Source organism: Aspergillus homomorphus (assembly GCF_003184865.1).
Source record: "Aspergillus homomorphus CBS 101889 unplaced genomic scaffold BO97scaffold_20, whole genome shotgun sequence".
NCBI classification, from domain to species: Eukaryota; Fungi; Ascomycota; class Eurotiomycetes; order Eurotiales; family Aspergillaceae; genus Aspergillus; species Aspergillus homomorphus.
In genome coordinates, this window is record NW_020291906.1 from 318,218 (window position 1) to 343,472 (window position 25,255).

Consider the following 25,255-nt stretch of genomic DNA (forward strand, 5'->3'; position numbering starts at 1 on the left):
CTCCACCCGGTAGGTATAAGACCCCCGGGGGCTCTGCAATGTTAATACCACTACACCACCGCGGCCATGTTGTTGGAGACAGCAGCGATGAAGCAGCCCAAAGACCCTGGACCCACTTTCCGTCCGGCTGATGCCTTAGACTTCAGGCATTCATGCTATGTTTAGAGTGCACTTATGCCACCAATATATGCGGGGGTTAAGATCGATCGTTCTGTATTCGTTTATCAAGATATGAGTCTAGACGTGAAAAATAGTTATTCGAGACTTTGAGTCGAAGGGGCAAAACAAAGCACAACTACGGACCCCCCAACCGCTGCATCCTCACCATCGCCCAATACACCCCGCGCCGCGCCAGTAACTCCGCGTGCGCCCCGCGCTCCACCTCCTTCCCGTGCTCCAGCACCACGATCACATCCGCCCGCTGCACCGTCCGTAGCCGGTGCGCGACCGCCACCGTCGTGCGTTCCGCGCTGGCCCGGTCCAGCGCCTCCAGCACCACTCTCTCTGACGGCCCGTCCAGCGCCGAGGTCGCCTCGTCCAGCAGCAGGACCGGACTGCTCGTTCGGAGGAGAGCCCGCGCGAGCGCGAGACGCTGTTTCTGGCCGCCGCTGAGCATGGTTCCTGCCGTGCCGATGCGGGTGTTCAGGCCATCACTGTGGAGGTCCCTTCGTTAGCATATGGAATTGTTTCCGACGCTTCAAGTGAGATATCAGTGGGAGGCTGGGGCTTGGGGATGACGTACGGAAGTGAGACGACGAAATCGTAAATATTTGCCTCCTTGCATACTTGGATCAGCTCGTCGTCGGGTATGGGTCTGCCGGCGCCGCAGAGGAGGAGATTCTCTCGGATCGTTCCGTCGTAGAGAGTGGGTTCCTGGCTGACCAGCGAGAAGGCCTTTCGGTAATCGTTGACGTTCAGACCGGATATGTCCACCCCGTTCAGCAGGATCTGACCGGCTGTGGGGCTATAGAAGCGCTCGAGCAGTTGGAGGATAGTGGTTTTGCCGGAGCCGCTGGGCCCGACGAGCGCGATAAATTGGCCGGGTCGGATTGTGAGCGAGAAGTTCTGTAGGACGGGGTGCGAAGGGCGAGAGGGATAATGGAAGGTGACATTCCGGAACTCGATTGTGACAGGGTCCGCCGTGCTTTGGGAAATGGATTGTTGATCAGAGGTCTCCTCCCATGTGTCGATGCTTGGTGTACGATTGAACAGGGTGTGAATCTCTTGACCTGCGTGCAGCGCTTTGCTCATGTCCGGGGCGTAGGAGACGACTGCGCCGGCAATCTGGGCGCCCGATATTAACGCCCCAAAACAGATATAGAATTGAAGGATGGTGTATTCGTCCTTTGCGAGGAGTATGCCGCCGTACCAGAAGGCTAGGGCGCCGCAGAAGAAGGTGAACGAGTGGGACGCCGCGTACAACGCGGATGCTTTGAGAATTGAGCGCATGGACCGAGCGGCTCCACGGGATAAGATGGCCGTATACTCGTCGAGAAAGTGTTGCTCGAGGGTCAGAGATGCGACCGATCGGATGGTCGATATGATCTCCGTCGCGTAGATCGCAGCCTCTTGGTGAGTCTTACGCACTCGCTGATCGAATAGCGCGAGCACTCGGAGACGGACGTAGCCGCATCCTGCCACTATTGGAATAGTGGAGGTGCAGACGAGAGCAAGTTTCCAGCCAGCGATGAGGGAGACGGTAATGCCGATCACCAGTGTTGCAATGAAGGTGAGGCTAGAGCCGATGATTGGCCCACTAAGCCCGGTAATGTCGGTGGCTGTGGTCTCGATAAAGGACGTCAGGGCTCCAGGGGAGTTTCTCTTCTCATCGAAGAAGGCTATGTCTTGGCGAATGATGGATCGGAAGGCCTGGTGTCGGGTCTTGTGCGTGAGTCGTTCGGTGGAGCGGGAGAAGCAGAGCCCTTGGCTTATCCATGTGATGAGGGCGAGAACAGCAAGGATCAGAAACATCAACGACCAAAAGTTGATGTCATGGCGAAGTTTGAGATACTGTGTAGATCGGAGAGTTAATGCGTTGATTGACTCGGCGAAGAAAACGGCTTGCCTGTTAAATGTTAGTCGGTCTCAATAGACAGGCGTCACCCACTTACGTTGGGATGATGAATCCAGTCAAAATACATAGCACAAGGCCAATGATTATTATCAAACCTTCCTCTCGGTTCAGCTTACTCACAACTTGAAAGTAGGTTTTGAACGAAGGATTGGTATCTGGAAGGAGCCCGTGATCATCAAGGGTCTTTTTGTCGTAATCAGAGCTGGCTGTTTCGGAGGAGTGAACAAGTCCAGTCTGATCATTCGCCGTGCCCTCCGTGCTTGACAGGCCTTGGATTGCCCCCCCTTCCGTAGTCCTGTCAATCTGCTGCGCTTCCACGAGACGTGAATAGACGCCTCCCAGAGCCATCAGCTCTTCATGTGCCCCTTGCTCAAGGACGGATCCATTATCCATGACAACAATATTGTCGGCGTTGCGTATAGTTGACAGCCTATGGGCAACCACGATAGTCGTCCGATCCTTGGCAGCAGAGTCCAGAGCCAGCTGGACTGCTTTTTCCGACTTTGAGTCAAGGGCAGACGTAGCTTCATCCAACAGTAGGATCTTTGGGTTACTGATGACTGCCCTGGCAATGCATATGCGTTGTCGCTGACCGCCTGACAGTTGCAGTCCTTTCGTGCCCACTTCGGTATGATACCCTTGCGGCAGAGCCATGATGAAGTCGTGAGCGTGTGCGACTTTCGCAGCTGCATGCACCAGCTCTCTTGCTTCAAGCATAGTCCTGTGTGTATCGAGATCGTTCAGTCCTAGCAGGATATTCTCGAAGATGCTTCTGTTAAACAGAACCGGCTCTTGCACAACATATGACATCTGCTGTCGCAGCCAATGTAGGTTGAGGTGCGCAATGTCCACACCATCCAGAGCTGTACACGGATTAGGCCATTGCTAAGACGAATTTTACAGGGTGAAACTCACTGATATGGCCACCAGTCGGTGCATAGAAGCGTTCCAAAAGCCCGATGATACTGCTTTTCCCCGAGCCAGATGCTCCAACAAGAGCCGTGGTCTTGTTCGCTGGAAAGCGCAAAGATACCTGGTTAAGAACCTCTACTGTCTGCCGTGACGGGTATACCAGGCTGACATCATGGAGTTCAACATCTCCGCGTATGTCTGATAAGCGTTCTCCCTCTTCGGAAAGTGGGTCAAGAGGAGACTGGCGAGCAATGGCCTTCAGAATGACGCTGGAGTGTACTATGCTCTTCACAAAAGACTCAGCACTGGGTGCAACCCGCCCAACAGCGAAGGAGCCGACAATGATGGCCATGGTCGTTATAACCACAGCTGATGCACTCATCTCCCCTGTAACAACATAGCGAGATCCTTGCCAGAAGGCCAGCGCGTAGCTGAGATATGGAACCGAGTTCATGGTCCCGATCATAAAAGTCACCGATCGCCGTGCTTTAAGACCCCATGTCTCCCCTTTGTCAATATATTTCAAATATCGCTCGCGCATAGCATCTTGTATCCCGTACGCAGAGACATGGCGGATAGAGCTCATGGTTTCTTCCACCACGGACGCCCCTTGGTTCAGAGCCTCTGAGCTCCGTCTACTGAATTTCACAGCATACAGCGCGCCGAGAAACTCAGCGCCTCCAAGCAAGAAGGAGGTGGATATGAGGATCAAGGCCAACCTCCAATACTCATAGAAAGCAATCACCACTGCCGAGATGAAGGTAGCCAAAGCCGTCAAAAAAGTTGAGATCTTGCTTGTGATGCCTTCCTGAATAATATTCATATCCGAAGTGATGCGTGCTGTCACCTCCCCAGGGCTTAGTGTGTCGAAGAAGGCAATGTTCTGCCGGATGATCGCCTTCAAATATGCACGGCGCAGGTTTCTGGTGATGCGCTCCCCTGAATGATAGAAGCCTACTGTTGCCATGTAGATGAGCACAAACTCGGCCAGCCCAAGGTAAACGTTGAACAGAGCGAGCTTGGAGACATTGGAGGATAGGCTAGAGCTATCATCCTCGCCGTTCGCGTGTTTCTGGAAAGATCGGACCACGAGACCGTAGATGACGGTGAGCAACGGGTTGAGTGCACCAGCGAGTATGGCCGAAAGAGTACTGAGCACAATCAGAAGCATATCGAATCGTCCCACGTAGTCGAACACCGTACCCTTCGCAGAGGATGTGGATGGTAATCCGTCCAGTTGGTGTTGCAATATGCTCTGCGTGCCTTCGTCTAGACCATGCTTCCTAGGACTGTCGCTTGGCTGTGACTCACTGGTTGACATTTTGTATGGGGGTGTTCCTTGCTCCCGGTCCTTGATACAGACAACCTCACCACTCCGACGCTGAAAATAATGCAAGTAGAAACGTCAAGCAAGCCCATGGTCGTGTCTTATCTATCATATAGCAGAGGATAAAAGCTAAGGGCAGCATGATAGACTAACCCGAAATTGTCCCCGCTGCGCTGAGTCACAGTCAGTATTCTTTAGCGATATTATCTGCATGGAACGGCTAGCTTAGGCCGATGCCGAAGCCGAAGCCGGGCGTTTCTGACACCAAGCCGTCGAGCTTCTGCAAGACAAGCTGTAGCACAGAATTATTCTCCCTGTGCTATCTTCTACTTTACTTCTTGAGTCAGTGGTTAGCTTCTTACACGTGTGATTGATGGAGATCGTCCAAGCTTTGAGTGGAGCTACTCGGGGATTTATAGTTGGGCGCCGCAAGCTTCTAGTCACTGGCCAATTCCAGAAGACTAAAATGATAGCCAGCGCCGCGATTTTGATTCCTTCTTGGTGAAAGGGAAAATGAACAAAATACAGGGTATACCATCACATAGATCAAATGCCTTGATGTTAACTGTTGACTCAGAGTCCGCGGAGGTTCTCCCCGGGAGGACGTCTTATATCTCTGATGTAAGATTGAGGTGGGCTGGGAAGCTGAAAGGAAAGGGGGTTCCGGGGGTTCTCCCCCGGAACGCTTTATATTATATGTGTTGCCGGACCGAGTACTCTGATTGCACTAAGAATCGTGGGATTCATGGGTTATCGAGTCTGTCGCGTAGGGGACAGATGGTTCTCTGATGAGAATCACTTCGCATGGTCTCGGAAGAACAGCAACGCTACAGGCGCAGTAAGTCAGCCAGATCCGGGTTTGTCCTGGCAATCGCTGCATTCGCGCTGGCTATGTTATCCCTTTGCAGAGCCAGAGCCTTCAACTTGGCACCCAGCATTCCCACCCCGGAATCAAGCCAGAAATCAAGTAATCCGGACTGTCAGATTACGCAGGCGAGATCAAGGCCATCCCTTGCGTGGCTCTGGTGGGTGTGAAATCACGTGCCTCACACATGGGCCGATCGCATTCCCCGTTCGATCAGAGGTAAACCGGGGTCAAGTCAATGGGGTCAACTGCGCCCTGATCAGATCGGATCAACTCGCGAGCCTCACGGAGGGAATGAGGGGGATTCCGGGTGAAGAGGGCCATGACAACCACTACCATGGAACCGTAATATGGGGTGATCGCCGTGGCAGCCACCGACCGAGAGACTAGGCTGGTCTGGTTGCATCAGCCCATGCAGCGAGCGAGGGGCTGACGGATGGAGGCTGGGAGACATCGGGCCGTCATCTGGCCTGTGATTCAGATCTGCTGGTGATGTACTCGTGTCTGGAGTGTCAGTCTGGTATTGAATCGGCTGTTCTGGATACTGCAGATGAAGCAAAACAATGACAACAATACAATACAACCACCATGAAGAAAGTCCGACGATCGATGCGGCGGTGAGGAAAAGGCGGGCGGCGGGCAAGACTAGCCGGATTGGGTGGGGATTGTTTTGTTCTCCCAACTTGGAAAACATTCAGAAGTTCAATTCATTCATTCTACAGTATCTTTCTGAAGTTCTTTAATTATGCAGTCACTGCTGCCGACAACGAGGTACTGACTACTACTTGACTACGGTACACTACTACTACTTCCACTATCTCCACTCACCCCCATCCCACACGAATTCTCTTTTTCTTTTCGCCTCGCCTCGCTTATCTCTCCTCTTCCTCTTGCCTCACCCCTGACGGCTATCCTGCGATCCGTGGCCGGCTGGTGCCATCATGCTTCAGATCTTCCAGGAGCATCGCAATGCCATAAGTCGCCCGCCTTTCCCCTCGTCCCTCGATCGCCGCTACAATGACCTCCGATAAACAATCCCACGGCCACCTCGCCAAACCATTAACCCCCGCCCTCAGTGCAGCCTTCCACCGCACCCAAACCAAATCTCCTTTGACCCCTCGATTAGCCACGCCCGCCGGATACCGCACCCCTAACCGGTCGACCCCCTCCGAGCATCCCTCCTCGGCTCCTGGCCGGCGGGACCCGGAGCCCTCTCTCCTCAGTGCCAACGTCACCCCTCGATCCGGTTCCCGCACCAGCAGACGAGATGCTACGGCCTCGCCGAGCAATACCCCCTCGAATGGGACGCATTCGCTGCATGTGTCCTGGGCACAACCCAGCCTGGCTCAGGGGCGGTTCCGCACGGAGCGGAGTCCAGTCCGGGGAGGCATGCTGGAGCCCCCCAAAGTTGCCCGACCCAAATCAGTGGCAATAGAGTCCAACCATCTCGCACGACCTAATATCTCCTCCGAAAATGCTTCCGCCTCTCCCATGTTCTTCCACGCCAGTGATGCCCGATCGACAGTGTCGTCATCCGAACCGGATAGTCGGCCCAAGCTGGCGGCCAAGTCGGCCTCCGCGACCACATTCGTCTACGCAAACGGACAAGAGGAGCGACCGGCCCCGATGAGTGACATCGGCGCAGGACCCGCCTCGTATAAACGTCGATCGCTGTCACGGTCGGTGGTCTCCTCCAAGCCCGCCTCGCCCTCGCCGCGACTGCGACCCGCCCGGGTGAACTCGAACCCGCGTTTCTCCGATGGCGCGCCATCTCAAGTCGGCTCGCAGCTGGAAGAGCCCCTGGAACCCAGTGTACATCCTCAAAGCCCGCCGTTGAGCACCGTCTCCGCCCGACCCATTCCCGCCGTGCGTCACCTCAAGTCGTCCAGCGTCGACTCGGCCAGCAATGGCGGCCCGCCTACAATGCCTCACCCCCACAAGGAGGGCCTCCGACCCAGCCCCCTGATCATCTCTCCCTCCGAGCCCAAGCTCGATATCAGCACGATAGCCACCGATCCGCTGCCAGGTCTTCGACCTCGGGTCTTCAGCAACGGGTCGATAGCGTCGGTGGACACGCACGGCTCCGGGATGCAGAGCCCGTCGAAGTCGGAAAGCGGCGGGCCAGCGTGCAACGGGGTGGCCCTGAACGCGCGCACGGAGCGCAAGATCCTGGACCTGGAGATCAGCAACTCGTCGCTGCTCGCCATCAACCGAACCCTGGAGCGCGAGATGCGCAAGCAGAACGCAGAATTGCGGCGCTACCGCCGCCTGAGCCGATCCGGCCGGCTATCCATGGCCCAGTCCTCCCGCTCGGTGTCCGCCACGCTCTCCGTCCACAGCGAGGTCGACGAAGCCCCCAGCGAGCGCTCGTCCGTCCGCTCGTCGCCGGAGGAGCTGTCGGACCTGAGCGACGGCGAGGACTCGATGGTCGACTCGAGCGTGCTGAGCCCGGCCGACTCGCAGACGGACCCAGACGCGGGCCATCGCACGCGCGACGAGAAGCGGTTCCTGCTCGACCTGGCGAAGCACCAGGAGCTGCTGGCCGACAGCCAGCGCATGAACCAGAGCCTCAAACGCTGCCTGGGCTGGACCGAGGAGCTCATCAAGGAGGGCCAGCGCGCGCTGGAGTACCGCGTCCACATCAGCGACGTGCAGCTGGGCGGCCGCGTGCTCGCCCCCGAGGACCTGCACGACCCCCACGACCCGCACTACGTCGTGCCCGCGCCCGCCAGTCCCGGCTCGTCCGCCGCCTCGTCGGACGACACGGCCTCGGACCACGAGCTCTCGGACGACGAGGCATTCGACCAGCCCTCTCCCGACGCGCCGCCTGTCTAGCATCGTCTCCCTCATCTAATACCTAATTCTCGCGATCTCCGCGGCGAGCCCCGCACACCGACTGAAGCTGGCTTCTGGTCGCTCTCATTTGTTGTTCCAGCGATAGCGATAGATTTCTGCTCTGTTCTTCTGGTACTGTTACTGTTACTGTTACTAGATACCCTACCTCGCGTTTAGACTTGCATCCATAGAATTCACCTCCCACCACCCTCCCGCCCTCTCAAACCACAAATATATCAAGCGTTCTGGGGGAGAACCCCCAGACCCCCCTTTCCTTTCAACTTCCCAGCTAAACTCACTCTTAAACCAAAGGAGACATAAAGACCACCAGGCTATAAAGCGCTCTGGGGGAGAACCCCCAGACCCCCCTTTCCCTTCAGCTTCCTGGTATCTCGACCCTCTCAAACCAGAGATATAAAGTATCATGGGGGAGAACCCCCAGACCCCCCTTCCTTTCAGCTCCCTGGCCTACCTAACCGTCAAGCACAGAAATATGATATAATCAGGGGAGACACCAAGACCCTCTTTCATCCCAGAAAACCACAAGATAATCAAACAGGATGCCCATCCCCCACCTGCCCAGGCGACGTATAATTCCCAAGACACGCCCTGTCCCACTCCGCGACCCTCACCATCTCCTCCACACCCCCAAGAAACCCCTTAACCCGACACATCCCATGGCCCCCATCGTTCCCACCCTCGCACCCACTCACCCCCTCCAGCGGAACAGGCTTCCCATTCAGCACAAACCGCAGCCACTCCTCCGTCTCAACCCCACTCCCGCTCAAATCGGGATTCTCATACATCGTCTCCCCACCCAACACCACCCGATCCATATCCGAAGGACAAGAATAGACTTCAGCCACAAAATGCGCGCCAAACGGCGCAATCTCCCCCAACTTGAACCTCCGTGCCGGCGGCTCGCGCACATCACGCGGTAAGCCCTTCCCACCCGGGAAAGTGAAATACTGCATGCCCAGGGCAGTGAGGACGGAGACGATGACGTCGTCGTGCGACATGTCCATGTAGAGCGGCTGGTGGACGGGGAAGGTAGCGGGGTTGGCGTCGAGGGTCAGGTTGATGTTTGCGGACTGCGTGGAGGGGAGCGTGTGGTTGAGGCGGGCGGCGAGCTCGAGGACCCAGCCTAGGCCCTGGGCGCGGCCGGACGGCGAGCCTGGTCCGTAGTCGCCGTAGAATTGGAGGTCCAGCGTGTATCCGTACGCGGACCACTGGTCTTCGGTGAAGAGGGGGCAGAAATTGGAGGAGCCGAGGACGGCGGTTTCGTAGGGGCACATGTTTATGAGGCCTAGGATGTCGATTGGTTCTAGGGTTGCGGTTAAGGTTTTGGGAAGGTGGGGGGCTAGAGTTGTGAGGACTTCGGGGAAGGTGTTGTTTAGGAAGGTTTTTGCGGCGTTGTCTCTGTTTCTCTGTTAGATTGCTGTAGTAAAAAGAAGGGGGGTCCGGGGGTTCTCCCCGGAACAATTTATATCTGTGTTCTTGGGATTGAGTGTAGCCAGGAAGCTGAAAGAAAGGGGGGTCCGGGGGTTCTCCCCCGGGAACACTTATTCTAGTATTATAGAATTGAGGTTGCCAGGAAGCTGAAGGAAAGGGGGGGCCGGGGGTTCTTCCCCGGGACGCTATATCTCTGGTGCTTTAAGGGTAGGGGTGGGGGGGCGTACCCTATGGACCAGTCAGTGTTTGGACAGGTGGCGGCAAGGGTGTTATTGTAGCCGGCGGACTCGGGGATGACGACGAGGTCGTATTCACTGGCGGAGCTGTTGGCATTGGTGCTACTGAAGAAGCCGCCTAGACTCTGTCAGTATGTGCATGAGACGGGGTACTGCGCTGGGGGAGGGACGTACTGAGCCACCAGCGGGCGCTCTCGAGGATGCGGGCCTGGTCGGTGGAGCGGAAGACGGGCTTGGGCCGCTGGGTGCCGTTGGGATAGACGTTTAGCGAGGGGTCCCAGCTGGCGAGGCCGGCGGGGGCGCGGAACAGCGGGCGACCGTACTTGTTCCAGAAGTGGGCGCCGGAGGTCGCCTCGGTGGCTGCGCCTGAGGGCAGCAGCAGCTCGGTGCCCATGAGGTATTTCCAGTCGTTCAGGAAGGCCAGCGGGCCGGTGCCCAGCGAGACGTTGGGGTACTGCAGCCGGTGGTTGTGCAGCTTTTGCGCGAAGCCCTCCATGCTGCCGGCGTCGAGCGGGTACGCGGTGGGATATCGCTGCGCGTGGCGGTGCAGGATGTGCACCTGCGACAGTTCGCAGCCGAGCGGCACGCCGGTCGACACGTTGAAGCCGGAGGCATCTTTGTAGGGTCGCAGATTGCCCCAGTAGGCTGTGATGTCGAAGCCGGGGGGCAGGAAGCCGGTGGGTGCGGAGGCTGCGCTGGATGCGCTGGGGAGGGCTGCGGCGGTGGCGCCCAAGGTGACTAGGACCACCTGGGTGGAGAGCAGCATCGAGGACGGAAAGAGGTTGAGGGTGACGAGAAAGAGACAGACGAAAATGAGCAGGGAGAAGCGGGACGCACGAAGACGCAGCCGGGGAAGAGTCATATTGCACAGAGCGGGAGAGTTAGGGTTATATATTGCAGGTCGTCATTGAGCGGTTGGCGCAAGAGGGACGATCAACGGGGCCAATGTCGGACAAAAGATGCGGACTCCGTCGTATCAAGGGAGAACCTGGTTACATTCCAGCTAGATGACAGCCGTGGAGCCTAGCAAAGGGATTAACCCAACAAGGTAGCTGGTCGCGTGCGGGGACCTTGATAGGGTCTGAGTTCTCAAACTCGGACTAGTTGCAGTTTAAGGGCTCAAACCATGCCTTCTGAGCGGCAGAAAGAGAGAAAAAGCTTATCAAGCGGGAGCAAGACACAGACGGGGCTGGCCGACATCGGGAGGCTGGGGAAAGCTGAAGCCACAATAATGCAATAATCTTACCATGCAGGTGGTACAAGCAAATCAATCTATTATAATCCATCTAAGTATGGGTCACATTATCGGTGCGCGTGGAAGAATCAAACACCAGTCGCTACAGAGAAACATCCCATATCCAATGAAGTATCCAGTGCGAGCCCGACGGCCATCTACTGGAGCAGAATCAATACACAATCGCATTAGAACTAAGCAGCGGTGGCTTCCGCCTCCTCCTCATGGTGATGGTGGTGGTGGCCGTGCTTGCCCTTCTTCTTCTTCTCATCTTTGCCCTTCTTCGTCATCGACTCGGCCATCAACTGCTCGAACGCCATGAAATCACCCTCCTCCTCGGGGTCGCGTTCAGCCTGTAGATTGAGTTAGCATCCCTAGTACCCGCAGTAGGTGAACCGGAGTCAGAGCACTCACCTTGGAGTAGATGTTGCCCGCAATCACCAAAGCGTGGGCGCGCTCGACCCGCTTGTCGAGCTTGACGCGCTTGTCGCCGAGTACTTGGTCGCAGACATCGCGCAGCACACTCTGGATCTCGAACTTGCTGCCCCGCCAGGCGGCCGCCAGGATCTTACCTGTCACCTTCTTCTCGTACTCGGCCTTCTTCTCGTCCGTCCAGTCCTCGCCGCCGCGCTCCTCCAGCTTGGCCATCTCCTCCATCGTCATCTGCGCGTCGATGGCGGTCGAGATGGTCGTCCAGGTCTCCTTGGCGAGAGTGCCCTTGTCCTTCAGCCGCGAGAAGAAGCCGGAAATGCCCAGGAACTTCTGCGATTTGAGAAACGAGGTGGCCTTCTGCACGTAGGTGGCGCCGATGGCGTGCAGGATCTCCAGGCCGAACGACTCCATCTTCAGGTTCTCCACCTCCAGGCGGATCTTCTCCTCGAAGGCGCGGGTGACATCCGCGCCCTTGTCGGTTTCCGTCCACACGCTGATCTTGTCGATCAGCTTGGTGGCCAGGGTGCTGACGCGCTCCTCGCGCGCCTTCTTGCGTTCCAGCTCGTAGGCGGCCAACCGCTCTTGTTGTTCCTTCGACAATCCCTTCTTCTTCTCCTTCTTGCGCAGCTCCTTCTCCTCCTGAGACAGACCAGCTGCCTCCATGCGCGCCTCCTCCTCGGACTTATCCATGATGGCCTGCTGGCCCAAACGGCGGGGCGTGCTCGCTCCGGAGCTGGAGGTGGTTGCGGCGGCAGGCTTCTCAGCCGCAGGCTTCTCGGATGCGGCGGCGGTGGTCTCGGTGGCGGTGGGTGTCGTGCCCTCGGCGGAGGCGCGAGCGGCTTGCTCCTCATCGTGGATGTTGAGCTTCTCCTCGGCGGACGCGGCCAATTCCTCCTCCTCCATCTGTTGCATGGTGATGTCCATCGTCGCGGTCAGATCCTTCATCAGCGAGATCTCACCGATGAGATCGACGAACGCGCTGCCACCGAAGATCATGCTGAAGAACTCCGCCGGATCCTCTGAAGGCGACAGTCAGCGATACCCCTATATGATGTCTCATGCTCTTACCGAAACCGCCACCCGGAACGGCATCCTCCTTTCCAAACTTATCGTAGCGTTTGCGTAGCTCTTCATCGCTGAGAACTTGGTAGGCTTCTCCGATCTAGCCAGTCCGGCCAGCGTTAGCATCTGACAGTTTGTTGTTGGGACATCTCACTCACCGCCTGGAAGCGCGCATGTGCAGTCTCATCGCCGGGGTTCTTATCTGGCAAAGGGTCAGTTCGCTCAAGGGCCAACACGGCCGGGCCAGGCGGACGAACCAGGGTGGGTGACGATAGCCAACTTCCGGTAGGCTTTCTTGATCTCCAGCTCGGTCGCGGTGGGAGGGACGCCCAGGGCGTCGTAGTATGTGGTGTCAACAACCATGGTGGGTGGCTGGAGCAGAGCTTTTACCCGACCACGCGAGGGATGAAGATGATATGACTATCGCTCGGGCTGCAGCAATCACAGCCTGGAGAGGAAGCAGATGCAGTGGTGAGATAAAGGAGACTGCAGAAAGCGGTGATAAGTACCGCAGAAGAGTGTTCTTTGGGTAGAAGAACCACTCGTCGAAGTTGTATTCTCACTCGGGTTGTTTTTGGTTGCCTTGCGACGACTCTTTCGTCATGGCGGGGAGATGTTTTTTTGGGAGCCGATGCTGCCAAGTACTGTCACGTATGGTCATTTTGATCCGCTTGCTGCCAAGACTGGTGGTAAAAAAGGTAAATACCGGGTCACGATGTCCGGGGTCGAGCCGGAGCCAATCAGAGGCGTGGATTGCAACGCTCTCCTCTTCGGCGCGGGAAAAATGAATTGCCTCGTTTTGATTTTCTCCTCTTCCAGTTTTCGCTTCTCACAGCTTGCCTTTTCTTCCACCACTGGCATTTTCTCTTTTCCCTTCTTCCCCTTCCTCTTCTCCATCTTTCTCTCTCACTCTCTCACTCTCTCCTCCCTCCCCTCCCCCTTTACACCTCATATTAATTCCCTCTCTCCATCCTCCCCTCTACCCTCTGTTTTCCTCTGTCCTCTTCTATCCTCTCCTTCTTACGCTACCTGCTACCTCTTACTTCACATCCCCTTCGCTACTGAGGCCATTTGCTCATAGTTACCTGTACACTATTCCACTTCAGTCCACTGAATCTCCGTTGACTCGGTTGTTCAGCTCCTGTCTACCCTGCATCTGCATTGCCCTATAATAATCTGCTTGTTTTTCTGGCCTCTGGTCGTAATCACGTGCTGTGTTCACAATGGGTCTCGCGTCCAACATCTTCTACTACACCTTTCACCCCTCAGAACTGAGGTCGATAGTGCAATGGTTAGTACTGGCTCACGTCCTCGAGCGGTGATGGGTCGTGTGTTTGTGCCAACGCTTACGAAGGGGTCCGTGCCCGTGGTCATAGGAAAGTCTGGCACTCACCCGTTCACGAACGCAATGAGAAGGACGAAACCGAAACCCAGAAGGCCTGCTTCAAGTTCCTCGACTTGACCAGTCGCAGTTTCAGCGCCGTCATCAAGGAGTTACACCCCGAGCTGCTGCTGCCGGTCTGCGTGTTCTACCTGGCCCTGCGTGGGCTGGACACCATCGAGGACGACACGTCGATTCCCCTGGAGACCAAAGAACCGCTGCTGCGGGGCTTCAAGGATTTCCTCGAGCAGGATGGCTGGACGTTCACCGGCAACCGCCCCGAGGAGAAGGACCGTGAGCTGCTGGTTCAGTTTCACAACGTCATCGCTGAGTACAAGAACATGAAGCCGGCCTACCAGGCGATCGTCAAGGACATCACCGATAAAATGGGCAACGGCATGGCGGACTATTGCCGAAAGGCGGAGTTCGAGGACACCAGTGTCACGACCACGGCCGAGTACGATGAATACTGCTGGTACGTGGCGGGGCTGGTCGGCGAGGGCTTGACGCGGCTGTTCGTCGAGGCTGAGTTCGCCAACCCGGCCTTGTTGGAGCGCACGCGTCTGCACAGGTCCATGGGTCTTGTCCTGCAGAAGACGAACATCATCCGCGACGTCCGAGAGGACAACGACGACAATCGGCGCTTCTGGCCCAAAGAAATTTGGTCGAAGCACGTCGCCAATTTCGACGACCTGTTCAAGCCCGAGCATCGCGAGGCAGCGCTTAACTGCGGCTCCGAGATGGTCTTGAACGCATTGGAACATGTGGAAGACTGCCTGTTCTACCTGGCTGGGCTCCGGGAGCAGAGTATCTTCAACTTCTGCGCGATCCCGCAGTCGATGGCGATTGCCACGCTGGAGCTGTGCTTCCGCAACCCTGCGATCTTCGAAAGAAACATCAAGATCACCAAGGGCGAGGCGTGCAAGCTCATGTTCGAGTCCACCCAGAACCTGCGCGTGCTCAGCGACACCTTCCGGGTCTACGCGCGTCGCATTCACAAGAAGAACACCCCTCGGGATCCCAACTTCTTGAAGATCAGTCTGGTCTGCGGACGGGTATGTTTCTCTGTCTTGTTGTTGAGTCAACTTCTAACAATTGTAGATTGAGAAATGGATCGAGACGATATTCCCCACCCAGTCCGCCGAGGTGGCGCAGCGTCGCGTCAAGGGCGAGATGACCGAGGCTGAGCGCAAGAAGAGGCAGGAGGAGGCCGCTACGCGCCAGGATTTGTGCTTCATGATGGGCCTCATGCTGGTGATCGTGATCATTGTGTCTACTGTAATGGTATGTATTCCTTGTCTTGTTGTGGGTAAGCATTCACTGACCAGCGTAGATTGGCACGGCTTGGATGCTGGGCGCGCGGTTCGATCTCGCATGGCAAGAGCTGAAGCAGGGCAACTTCCGGCCGCCCGAGAACATCCGCGAGCTCGAGAACAAGGAGCTGTAGCTTGTTCGCATTTCTACGGAGTTACGACTGTTTTGATACTTACTAGCCGGCTGGCTCATGTTCTATACCTTTCTTCTCGCCATGCCGCCATATTTAATACATTGACTTGACCCTCTTTCCTAGGTTTTGATCTACTTACCTGGTTTCAGGTCTAGCACGGATGTCAAATTGCAATCCAGCCTGTCCATGACTGTGGTTGTGCCGAAGAAGTGCTGATATTGAGCGAGATATCTATCTCACCCAGCGACGTACTAGATGTGTGTCTGCAACTTCAGTGTTGCCGTGGCAAACATCCATTGAGGACCTGGAACATACTGTAATGTCGTAACTAGTCAATTGAATTCACTTTCTGTATTTCCAATCGATTACTGTAGCAATCTCCACTGCAAACTCTGCTGACCAACCCGGCATTTAACATCTGCCGTCGCCTGCTGGCTCCCTTATAACTCCTCCGTCCCATGCTGCTATTCCGTACTTTAATAGCATTCCACTCATTCTCCATGCAAGTCCACCAAATCCTACGCTCCTATATTCCCCGTCTTGCAACCCTTTCCTCCCGTGTACACCCTAACCCGAGTATACACCCCAACCCGAGCATTCAGCCTCTATCCACCTCGCCCAGCACCCAACATGGCCCCCACTCCCGCGTCCACCGATACTCCAGACACAGATCTGCCGCCGCTCTCCCCTAAGGAGTTCCGTATCTACAACCGTCTGGCCGAGCACATGGAGCACTTCGTATGTCCCTCCCCCCACCCCCCTTAAACCTTATCATACACACACTACTCCATACACAACCCATATCATACACAACCCATATCATACACAACCCATATCATACACAACCCATATCATACACAACCCACCCTATACAAAACCCTCCCATAAAACGTCCCGGGGGAGAACCCCCGGACCCCCCTTCCTTTCAGCTTCCTGGCACCCTCAACCCTAAGACCAGATATAGACATATCCAGGGAGACCCCGGACCCCCCTTTCTCTCAACGTCCTGGCAACCTACATTCTATACCAAACAGAAAACCGCAAGAAACGGAACTAATTATAAACAGCATACAAGTTTCAAAATGGAATACAACACCCTACTGAAAGCCACAGACCCCAAAACCAAAAAACCCCCCCTCAGCCCGAAAGCCCTTTTGACCCACTGCCAAGAATTTATGCATCACTTGGACATCCACCACAAGATCGAAGAAACGCACATCTTCCCGGTGCTGGCGCGGCGGATGCCGGCGTTCCGCCGCGAGCTGGCGCTGGTGGGGCAGCACCGGGCGATCCACGCGGGGATGGACGCGCTGGGCGCGTACGTGGCGGAGTGCCGGGGCGGGGCGCGCGAGCTGGACCGCGCGGAGGTGCGGCGGCTGCTGGAGGGGTTCGGGGGCGTGCTGCTGGCGCACCTGGACGAGGAGGTGTTTGCGCTGCGGGCGGAGAATATGCGCTCTTTTTGGTCCATCAGTGAAATGTCTGCGTTGCCGATATAACCTTGGGTATCATTTCTGGGAGGGGTTTAGTTGTAGAACGGGTAAAGGGGTGAGGTTATCCAGGGAGTTGAAAAGAAAGGGGGGTCCGGGGGTTCTCCCCCGGAATACCCTTAAACCAGTGGTTTGGATTGAGGTTACCAGGGAGTTGAAAGGAAGGGGGGTCCGGGGGTTCTCCCCCGGAATACCCTTAGACCAGTGGTTTGGATTGAGGTTGCCAGGGAGTTGAAAGGAAGGGGGGTCCGGGGGTTCTCCCCCGGAACGCTATATAGTTCCTGTGGTTTAGGGGGTAGTGGATGGTGGATGGTGGTTCGAGAGTGGGGTTTCTGATTAGTGGTTTTGGGGTGTGGTCTATATGGAGTTGGGATAGAGTGATAAAACGATATTGTATTGAAACTTGCTAATGTGTAAGACCAAGGGGTATATGTGTAGTGTCTATTGTGTAATTCAAGATATGAATGTTGAATCCAAGTGCTGCTGTGGGTAACCAGTCCGGTGGATGTTTCCAAGGGCCTGCCGAGGAACCAGAGGAGAAATGGGAGGCACATTGCATCGGGGTTCAGAATCCAACCATAACTGCATTCGATCGGTACATAGTTGCGCAGCGGTCATGAGAAGAATAGCCTCTTCTGTCGCGGATCCGGAGACTCCTGCGCTGGGGTTCGACGTTTGCGTGATTTGGCGGTAGCGGGCGGAGTTACCTCACGGTCCTGCTCAGCAGCACCCTGGACCGCCTCTTTGATAGTCTGCCTCGAGAGGCAGTAATCAACATGGTCATTGAAGACCCTATCGTCTGCAGCCTGGGGTCTCGAGCAGATCGGACAATCCCAGTACGCTGGCGCCGTGTCCTGGGCGACGGGCTGGTCCGCCACCTCTGCCGACTCCGAGACCTCTTGACTGAGCTGTTCGATCTCGTTCATCTCGTCCTGTATCTCCTGACGCGCAGCTCGTTCAAACGCTTCCTCCGCACCGATCTCTTGATCGGGAGTGTTATCGGTGGACGGCTCTAAGGCGGGTTTCGGCCGCGTCGTGTTCCCGAAGAACTCGATGCCAACTTTCTTGGTGCTCACGAGGTTCGTGCAGCGGAGCCCGAGCAATCGCAGCTTCAGGTCAGGAATCTCCTTCTCCAGCTTCTCCAGCATCGGCAGGGAGAAAGCGTAGAGGTCTTTGGCCGCATATACGGCTCGAGAGGGCTGGCATTGCCGCGAGAGCACCTCGAACGTGACTAGCTTGACCTTCAGCACCAACGTGCGGCCCTTAAACCCCGTTCGAACGAGGTCCTTCTCCAGCTCCTCGGCCGCCGACCACAACTTCGCGCGAAGTTCCTCCTTGCCCCCCAACTCGCGGAACGTGCTCTCCGTGCCCACGCTCTTCCTCTCGTAATTCTCCACGGGCTGGATCTTGGTCCTCCCCAGCCCCAGGTAGCACTGCATGAGAAAGTAAGCCGCCTTCTCCCCGAACAAGCGCGTCAAGTACGCCCGCTGCGGGAAGATGTCCCCGCACGTCTTGATGCCAATGGCCTCGAGCTCGCGCTCAAACACCCGGCCGACCCCATTTACCTTCCGGACAGGCAAGTCGCGCATGAACTCCAGAATCGCGTCCCGATCCCTGGGCACACAGAACTGCCCATTGGGTTTATTTCGATTCGACGCGATCTTTGCCAGCTTGGCATTGGCCGCGATGCCCGCCGAGACCGAGACCTTGGTCTCGGCCAGCACTTCGGCGCGCATGCGCTCGACGGTCTCCTCGGCGCCGACGCCGTTCTCGGCACAGTACGCCGTCAGATTGAGATACGCCTCGTCGATGCTGGCGCTCTCGAACAGCGGGTCGTAGCGCGCGAAGACGGCGCGGATCTCGGCGGCCTTGGCGCTGTACTTGTCGTAGTTCATGGGCAGGCAGATCAGCCGCGGGCAGAGCTTCATGGCCACGAAGGCGGCCATGCCGCTGCGGACGCCGAACTTGCGGGCCTCGTAGTTGCACGTCGTCAGCACGCCCTTGCCGACCGCCATGGGCACGGTTTTTAGCTCCGGGTGGTCGAGCTCCTCGACCGCCGCGAAGAAAGCGTCGCAGTCGACGTGCACGACGTGCTGTGTCAGGTCGCGCGTGAGTTCCAGCTCTGCCAGCAGCTGGTCCGCGCGCCGCAGGTCCGCTGAGAGGTCGAGCGTCGCCAGGTGGGCTTTGCGGTCTAGAATGCGTGCGATCTTCTCCGTCAGCACCCGGTCGCGGTTCTGTTCGTGGTTGAAGAATTTCGAGCCCTTTGAGGCGTGGTAGATGATTTCGGAGACCTGTGCACGGCGCCCGACGTGGGGTTAGCTTTGTCTTAGTTGAGGGTGGTCTGTAAAGCAGTCTGGGTGAGTGGGCTTCATAATATATAACTCTCACCTTTCGCTGATCCACCGCATCTTGACCCGCTTTGGTCAGGGACGGTCCCAGGAGTTGATACTTGAGGGTTTCATATTCAGCCTCGGGCTTATCCTTGTTATCAGGACGCTCCTCGCCCGAAGGCTCCATTTTCTGCGAGTTGAAAATCGAGGGATGATGACGTTTTTCCGGCGGCGTCGCGCGAGGCAATTATTACCCAAAGTGGGTAAAGCCGTCTATGAGCACGCCTGGTCACGTGGGCACGCGTGCGGTGTTTGTTCCCCGCGGAGGGCGTTCACGTGCACTGCAGTTGCTGTCGCTGCTCATTCTCCCAGCCCATAACATCCAGATTCCATCCTGCGTTCACATGTGGATCCTTGAGTCTGAAGGGGACTTTCTTGAGGGTGTGTATTCCCGTCTCACGGAAGCAAGTAAATGTCAACTGACTGATCTGCAAAGGGAAGCGCGTGTGGCTGCGGCCGGGGAAGAAGTATCTGTTTGGTCGGGTCAAGAAAGATGGAGGTAAAGACCATTCCACCGAGACATTTGCTACCTTGATTGCTGATTACGCCCTCATGAATACAATACAGTGCGCCACGCCATCTCGAACAACACAATCTCACGGAAACATGTTCTGATTGAGATCTCACCCGTCAAGCCCGGCGATGGGGTATGTATTACGGTGCAGACCTGGGATCCTCCTCCCCGCTGACATCCCTTAGTCGCACATCCACACCAAGTCAGAGATCAATGTGACCGATCTAGGGTCGAAGCACGGCACTAAAGTCAATGGGGAAAAGATCAGTGGGAGTATGAAGCTGAGAGGCGAGGACCACGAGCTTCAACTGGGGCGGTATGAGCATTTGCTACGGTAAAGTGCTCGCACTCTGACCCCGTCGCACACCACTAACTTCTATCCTATGTGTTAGGATCGAATGGCATCCCACCGTGCTTAGTTTCTCCTTCTCAAGCAAAGAGCTCAAGGCCAAAGATCCCCTCGCGCGCGTACGCTCCCGGCTGGAAGATCTCGACATCAAAACAATCATCCCCTATGTGGTCGACAAGACGACGCACGTAGTTCAGACCAAACGAAACACGGCAAAGGGGTTGCAGGCATTGGTGAATGCCAAGCACATTGTTCAGGATACCTACGTTGACGCCCTCGTATACGCTGCAACCCCGAGCGACCTGGACAGCCCCGAGTCTCTGTCCCCTCTCGAGGCTGACTTCGACTCGGCATGGCCGGACCCAGCCGAGCACCTCCCTCCTCCCGGAAAAGAAACGACCCAGCGGCCTAAAGAGGCGTTCGCGCCCAATCCCGCTCGATTGAACATATTTGAAGGGTTTACATTTGTTTTCGGTGATGCCACACAGATGGAGCATCTGCAAGACGCCCTGACCAATGGCCAGGGAAAGGTCTTACTGTATCAGATTGAGGACGAAGTGACTACGGCAGAGGAGGTCGCGCAATTCATGAGGAACGTTGCAGGGGATAAGGGACTTGGGAGTCAACGCGACAGCCCTAGCGGTGTGGTGCATGTCCGGTATCGTGCCAAAGGTCGCCTCGAGGCTTGGTCCCTGGAGCTCAGCAATCAAATCGCACTGCTGACTGACCAGCGTGTGATTGAGCAGAGCGAATTCCTCGACGCGATTTTGGGCAACGATGCGGCTCCGCTCTGTCAGCCTCTACTTGAAGAGGCCGAGGCCAGTGAAGAGGCGAACGTCGAGTCTACCCCGCAGCCTCATCAAGGCACCGCTTCTAGTGAGACTGTGGCTGGCGCCGACTCGCAGCCGTCGGAGGAAGTAAGTCAACCGGCAGCACGAAAATCCAAGCCGCGCGTGCGGGACTTCGTCAGTAAGATGAAGACCTTTGACGACGGCTTCGATATCAGCTCTATTCCAGTCCACGCACCAGAGGGTAGTGCAGCGACATCACCTCCGCCAATGGAAATGGAACCTGCTTCTGTCCAGGAATCGCAGCCGCAGAACAGTTTAGACGACGAGGAGGATCTTGTTTCTAGTCTTCTACCAGGTGCTGCGGCGATGAAACGTCGACGAGCCGAGACAGTGCGACCGAGTGTAGACGATGAAGCATCTCAACTCAAAGAGGAATCCCCTCGCAAACCTAAGCGCCAGAAATTAGATGTGTTGGAGGCCGCCCGACAGCATCGTCAAGCCGAAGAAGATGCTCAGCGCCAGCGTCGTGTTGCCGAAGAGGCATCCTTCCAAAATTCTCTGCAAGAGGTGGATATCGACAAGCTGAAAGGACTCGCCATTGTGGAGGAGATGGACATCAAGCCCAGGAATGTTGACGGAGAGGACAGTCGATGGGACGATCGCTGGAATGGGCGGAAGAATTTCAAAAAATTCCGACGAAAGGGAGACCCCAGTCAGCCGCGCTATCGCATCCAGACGGTTATAGTTCCTTTGGAAGAAGTCAGACGGAAAGACTTTGGGGTAGGCGACCATTATTGGGGCGGTGATAGTCATCGATCGACTGAGGTCATTGTGGCGGACAGCCCTCAGGAGCAAGAGACGACGCAAAGCGGTATTGTCGTATCTCGCTCGCAGTCTCTGGCGCGCACAGACTCGCAAGTACCAGCTCCGCGTACTCAGAAACGGATGCGAGAAGAGCGTGAGGAATCGGACAGCGACGATGAACTTCGATTCCGGTTCCGTCGTCGGCGATGATGCTCGAGGATACCCCTATTCTTCATGTATATACTTGAACTAGTCCAAAATTGGAGATCCTTAGTTGGACTATGGAAATTTGGAGAGAAGTCGGAAGTTGGAACAGTAAATTAAAGATGCGGCCAGGTGTGGGGGGGGGAGACGAAGAAAGAAAAGATCCACCTGCGGGGAAAATCTCTTATCAATCCTGGGCACAAGCGAGCAAGTACTTGTACAACAGACTGCAGGTTGGGCACAAGAGAAGCCCGCTGGTATGGAGTACATGAGGACGTGTAGATAGTTCAAGTGTTGTTGTGTTCAACCAGCTCAGATGGCTTGCATTGCCGCCGATGGGGGTGAGCATATGTGGGGGGGCAGAAGGGGGTCTTGCGCTGGCACAGCCTGTCGTCTCCCTTGCAATTCTTTTACCTATCCAGCGGCGAATGCCACCAGATAATGTGGTGCAGCAAGGCAATCGAAGGAGTGACGATATAGCATCATTCTGTTTCATCCCGGGTGGACGGACTGACCGGTTTACCTGAAACAATCAGGTCAATGGGCGAGATCTTGGGGACGTGGAGGCTTTTTGAAGATGGATGGATGGATGTCATAAGTAAACAAATCAGATTCCCTGCTGGATGGTAGAAATAGAGAATAAACCAGGCTCTGATATCAGCCTATCGATCAGCGTCAGGAAGAGAAGGTTGAAGTGTTGTTGTTGTTTGTTGTTGTTGTTTGACGGGCAAGACAGGCCCAGCCAGATCCAGTTTCAAGTTGGCGGTTGGTTTCAACTTCTCCATCCATCCTGGAAATCTCCCCATTCTCTCTTTCTCTTGCTTGTTGTCTCTTCTTCTCTTCTCTCCTACTCCCCTCTTTTCTTTTTCTACCTTAACTTCTTCTCTCCCTCCTCCTTTCTTGTTAAACCATTCAATACCCCCCATTCTCCCTGTCCATTTCCCTGATACCCCTTCGCCTGGCTGCGATCGTCTTCATTTCCACCCTCCCATCCTCTATTTGATGATCCTCCATCCCCATTTCATCCCATCCAACTACTACTCACTCTCAGCTGCCTGACGGCCTAACTGCCGGTTATCGAGTGAACAACACTGCTGGCTGCATCGGCACCGCCATGGACCACGTTGACCGATCGACCTGGATTCCAATCTAACAGCATTCTTTCCCTCTCCGATCTGGAAGAAAAAGAAATAAAGAAAAGTTGAAGCCATCATCTGCTCCCGCTATTTTTATCCTTTCTCCGTCGCACACGAACCCCAATTTTGTCTTGGTCTGACGAATCCCGCAACTCCCACCTGATCTCTCTCAATAGTAGGTGAAGCAAAGGGAAAAAAAAAACTCAGTCTCCTCATCTTCTACTCTGTTCCTTGGAATCACACGACTATTGAAAGACTAATCTTCCAACCCTTCCATCATCAGTTTCTTGTCAGCCTAACTAACGATTTACGACTGCTGATTCCCCCTCTCCTGCTTGGCGTTTTCCTGGTGTTCCATGAGTTTTCCTTTTCTTGTTTTTCTTTCCCTGTGATATCCTCGCATCGCATCGCCCGTCATGATCTCGACTTTTCCTCCCCCTCGTCCCGTGTCCGTCAACTCGCTGGCCAGAGCGTCGGCCTCGACCACCCTTCCCTATGCCAAACCAAACCGATGCACCAGCGCGGAGATTCAGCTTCCCGAGGGACCCGTTCCCTCCGCGGCGGTGGGGCTGGTCGTCTGTCATCAGGGCCCGGTGGATACCGAGATGGAGGATACTGATAGCAGTCCCCCGATAAGCGTCGAGACGCCGCAGGCTTGCCATTCCGGGATCCGGTTCGAAGATCTGCCCATCGAGATCCACGAGGCGATTCTGGACTATCTGTTCGGTGAACGAGCATCCGCCTTCACCTCGTGCACTTGGGGCAAGTCCGCGCGCAGTTGGAATCGGTCGTTGCGTCATCCCCGTCGCAAGGCGCTCTCGAATCTGTCGTTGATCACACCGGTGTGGAGAGAGCTGGTGCAGGATCGGATCTACCGACATAGTCAGTCTTGTTCCCTCACTCTGATTCGGGGTGAGTTCTGATCGGGTTACAGTTAAAATCAAAGGCACCGCAGATGAGTTGGCGGCAAGCGCACGCTGGTTCCGTGCACACCCCCACCTGGCCCCTTTCGTCCGCCATGTCGAAATCTGGATCCCGGTCTGGGGCAAACGCGCGGCCAAGCACTTCGCTCAGCCGCAGCATCAGCAGCAGCCCCCGTCACGGCGGTTCAATGACGAAGATGTGGGCTTCGCCGACCCGGCCGCGTTGCAGAGTGCGATTGTATGGGACGACTCAGACACGAATCACGGCGGCGGCAGTGACTACCGCTACCACTACGCCAGCCACAATGCCACGCTGGAGGAGATGTTCTCGCACGTGCAGACCTGCTTCCCGCAGGCGCGCATCCTGACGCTGGAAGGGGGCCACTGCAAGCGGCCGCCGATGGTGCGGCATTTCCGGGACGATCCGTGCGGACACTCGGGGCGACGGCGCCTGCCGGAGCTGCCGGACATCCAGACGTTCGTGATGCGCGGCGCGTGGAACATCATGCGCGACTACCAGCACTGGGCCAACATGTCGCAGGCGCTGCCCAACGTGCGCGAGTGGCACTGCGCCTACGCCAAGCCCAAGATCGAGGGGTACGAGACGATCGCGGAGGTGCTGCTGCGGCTGTCGCCGTCGCTGGTGCACGTCAACATCAGTCTGGAGGGATTCTACAACAAGGACACGTCGCAGACCGGGTGGACGCACGACGGGATCACCCCGCCGCACCTCTGCCGACTGCTGGGCGAAGCGGCGCCGCGGCTCGAGTCCCTGGCGTTCACCGGTAAGGTGTGCGCCGGCCTCTTCCAGGCGACACGCAACGCCATGGCCACGCGGCCGGCCACCAACAAATCGCGACTGAAATCGCTGGACCTGGTCGTCAAGACGTGCTGCCGCGAGAAGAAGACCGTAGCCCCCGGCCTGGCGTTCCTGGACGACTTCTCCGGCATCACGAACCTGAACTTCATCCGCTCGTTCGAGAAACTCGTCCTCGGCGCCGTGCACAGCCTGCAGCTGCACCCGCGTCTGGACGCCATGCGCATCCGCTTCATCGACCTCGACTCCGCCTGCCCGCCGCTCAACCCGTACTTCCAGCTGCTCGACGGCCAGTGCACGGGCCTGTGGAGCGAGCGCATCCTGGAGACCCTGCACGAGGCCCGGCCCGAGGCTCACTACCTGGAACTCTCCGACGGCATCTACCCGCAGTACGGTCACAACCGGCAGATCGTGGGCGCCGTGTACCCGCGCACGCGGCCTTTGAGTATCCACGCCTCGACGTATAAGGTGATAGCCGATGTATCTAAGCCGTAACTTGCTCGGGGGTGTTTTCGACCGGATATGTGTCGTGGGCATGCTATGTCAAGTAATGAAAAGAACGATGTTGAACCTGATGTTGTAG

The 25,255-nt window shown here is 56.4% G+C and overlaps 10 protein-coding genes across 10 annotated transcripts; 5 read left to right on the forward strand and 5 right to left on the reverse strand.

The window, feature by feature from the left end:
* Positions 1-208: 208 nt before the first annotated feature.
* Positions 209-4,421, reverse strand: BO97DRAFT_405894 (ABC transporter ATP-binding protein). The gene is made up of 4 exons (XM_025695298.1): positions 2,990-4,421; positions 2,112-2,937; positions 743-2,065; positions 209-653 (listed from the first exon to the last, which is right to left on the reverse strand). Exons 1-4 carry the CDS (start codon positions 4,305-4,307, stop codon positions 296-298), a joined length of 3,825 nt encoding a protein of 1,274 aa, XP_025551033.1. The 5' UTR covers positions 4,308-4,421; the 3' UTR covers positions 209-295.
* A 1,418-nt stretch (positions 4,422-5,839) lies between these two features.
* On the forward strand, positions 5,840-8,236 carry BO97DRAFT_405895 (uncharacterized protein). Its single transcript, XM_025695299.1, has one exon. It carries the CDS (start codon positions 6,196-6,198, stop codon positions 8,011-8,013), a length of 1,818 nt encoding a protein of 605 aa, XP_025551034.1. The 5' UTR covers positions 5,840-6,195; the 3' UTR covers positions 8,014-8,236.
* A 52-nt stretch (positions 8,237-8,288) lies between these two features.
* Positions 8,289-9,447, reverse strand: BO97DRAFT_87850 (histidine phosphatase family protein). Its single transcript, XM_025701118.1, has one exon. It carries the CDS (start codon positions 9,306-9,308, stop codon positions 8,565-8,567), a length of 744 nt encoding a protein of 247 aa, XP_025551035.1. The 5' UTR covers positions 9,309-9,447; the 3' UTR covers positions 8,289-8,564.
* Positions 9,448-10,897, reverse strand: BO97DRAFT_87849 (phosphoglycerate mutase-like protein). The gene is made up of 2 exons (XM_025701117.1): positions 9,876-10,897; positions 9,448-9,819 (listed from the first exon to the last, which is right to left on the reverse strand). Exons 1-2 carry the CDS (start codon positions 10,561-10,563, stop codon positions 9,587-9,589), a joined length of 921 nt encoding a protein of 306 aa, XP_025551036.1. The 5' UTR covers positions 10,564-10,897; the 3' UTR covers positions 9,448-9,586.
* An 87-nt stretch (positions 10,898-10,984) lies between these two features.
* On the reverse strand, positions 10,985-13,007 carry BO97DRAFT_405896 (DnaJ domain protein). The gene is made up of 5 exons (XM_025695300.1): positions 12,687-13,007; positions 12,588-12,631; positions 12,436-12,529; positions 11,350-12,386; positions 10,985-11,288 (listed from the first exon to the last, which is right to left on the reverse strand). The coding sequence occupies exons 1-5, from the start codon at positions 12,790-12,792 to the stop codon at positions 11,130-11,132; spliced, it is 1,440 nt and encodes a 479-aa protein (XP_025551037.1). The 5' UTR covers positions 12,793-13,007; the 3' UTR covers positions 10,985-11,129.
* Positions 13,008-13,290: 283 nt separating this feature from the next.
* erg9 (bifunctional farnesyl-diphosphate farnesyltransferase/squalene synthase) lies at positions 13,291-15,589 on the forward strand. The gene is made up of 4 exons (XM_025695301.1): positions 13,291-13,761; positions 13,806-14,865; positions 14,912-15,094; positions 15,144-15,589. The coding sequence occupies exons 1-4, from the start codon at positions 13,718-13,720 to the stop codon at positions 15,255-15,257; spliced, it is 1,401 nt and encodes a 466-aa protein (XP_025551038.1). The 5' UTR covers positions 13,291-13,717; the 3' UTR covers positions 15,258-15,589.
* Positions 15,590-15,932: 343 nt separating this feature from the next.
* BO97DRAFT_326117 (hemerythrin domain-containing protein) lies at positions 15,933-16,753 on the forward strand (the record flags this gene model as incomplete). Its single annotated transcript, XM_025691312.1, has 2 exons — positions 15,933-15,995; positions 16,325-16,753. Coding segments are annotated over 2 exons (492 nt in total), but the record flags the coding sequence as incomplete, so codon positions are not given.
* Positions 16,754-17,185: 432 nt separating this feature from the next.
* On the reverse strand, positions 17,186-19,283 carry BO97DRAFT_443590 (Y-family DNA polymerase). Its single transcript, XM_025698384.1, has 2 exons — positions 19,133-19,283; positions 17,186-19,035 (listed from the first exon to the last, which is right to left on the reverse strand). The coding sequence occupies exons 1-2, from the start codon at positions 19,259-19,261 to the stop codon at positions 17,359-17,361; spliced, it is 1,806 nt and encodes a 601-aa protein (XP_025551040.1). The 5' UTR covers positions 19,262-19,283; the 3' UTR covers positions 17,186-17,358.
* A 173-nt stretch (positions 19,284-19,456) lies between these two features.
* Positions 19,457-21,828, forward strand: BO97DRAFT_391364 (DNA damage response protein RcaA). Its single transcript, XM_025693820.1, has 5 exons — positions 19,457-19,515; positions 19,571-19,633; positions 19,702-19,781; positions 19,834-19,982; positions 20,041-21,828. Exons 1-5 carry the CDS (start codon positions 19,479-19,481, stop codon positions 21,800-21,802), a joined length of 2,091 nt encoding a protein of 696 aa, XP_025551041.1. The 5' UTR covers positions 19,457-19,478; the 3' UTR covers positions 21,803-21,828.
* Positions 21,829-23,348: 1,520 nt separating this feature from the next.
* On the forward strand, positions 23,349-25,167 carry BO97DRAFT_434934 (uncharacterized protein; the record flags this gene model as incomplete). The annotated part of the gene is made up of 2 exons (XM_025697701.1): positions 23,349-23,814; positions 23,867-25,167. 2 exons carry the CDS (start codon positions 23,349-23,351, stop codon positions 25,165-25,167), a joined length of 1,767 nt encoding a protein of 588 aa, XP_025551042.1.
* Between the last annotated feature and the right edge of the window lie 88 nt (positions 25,168-25,255).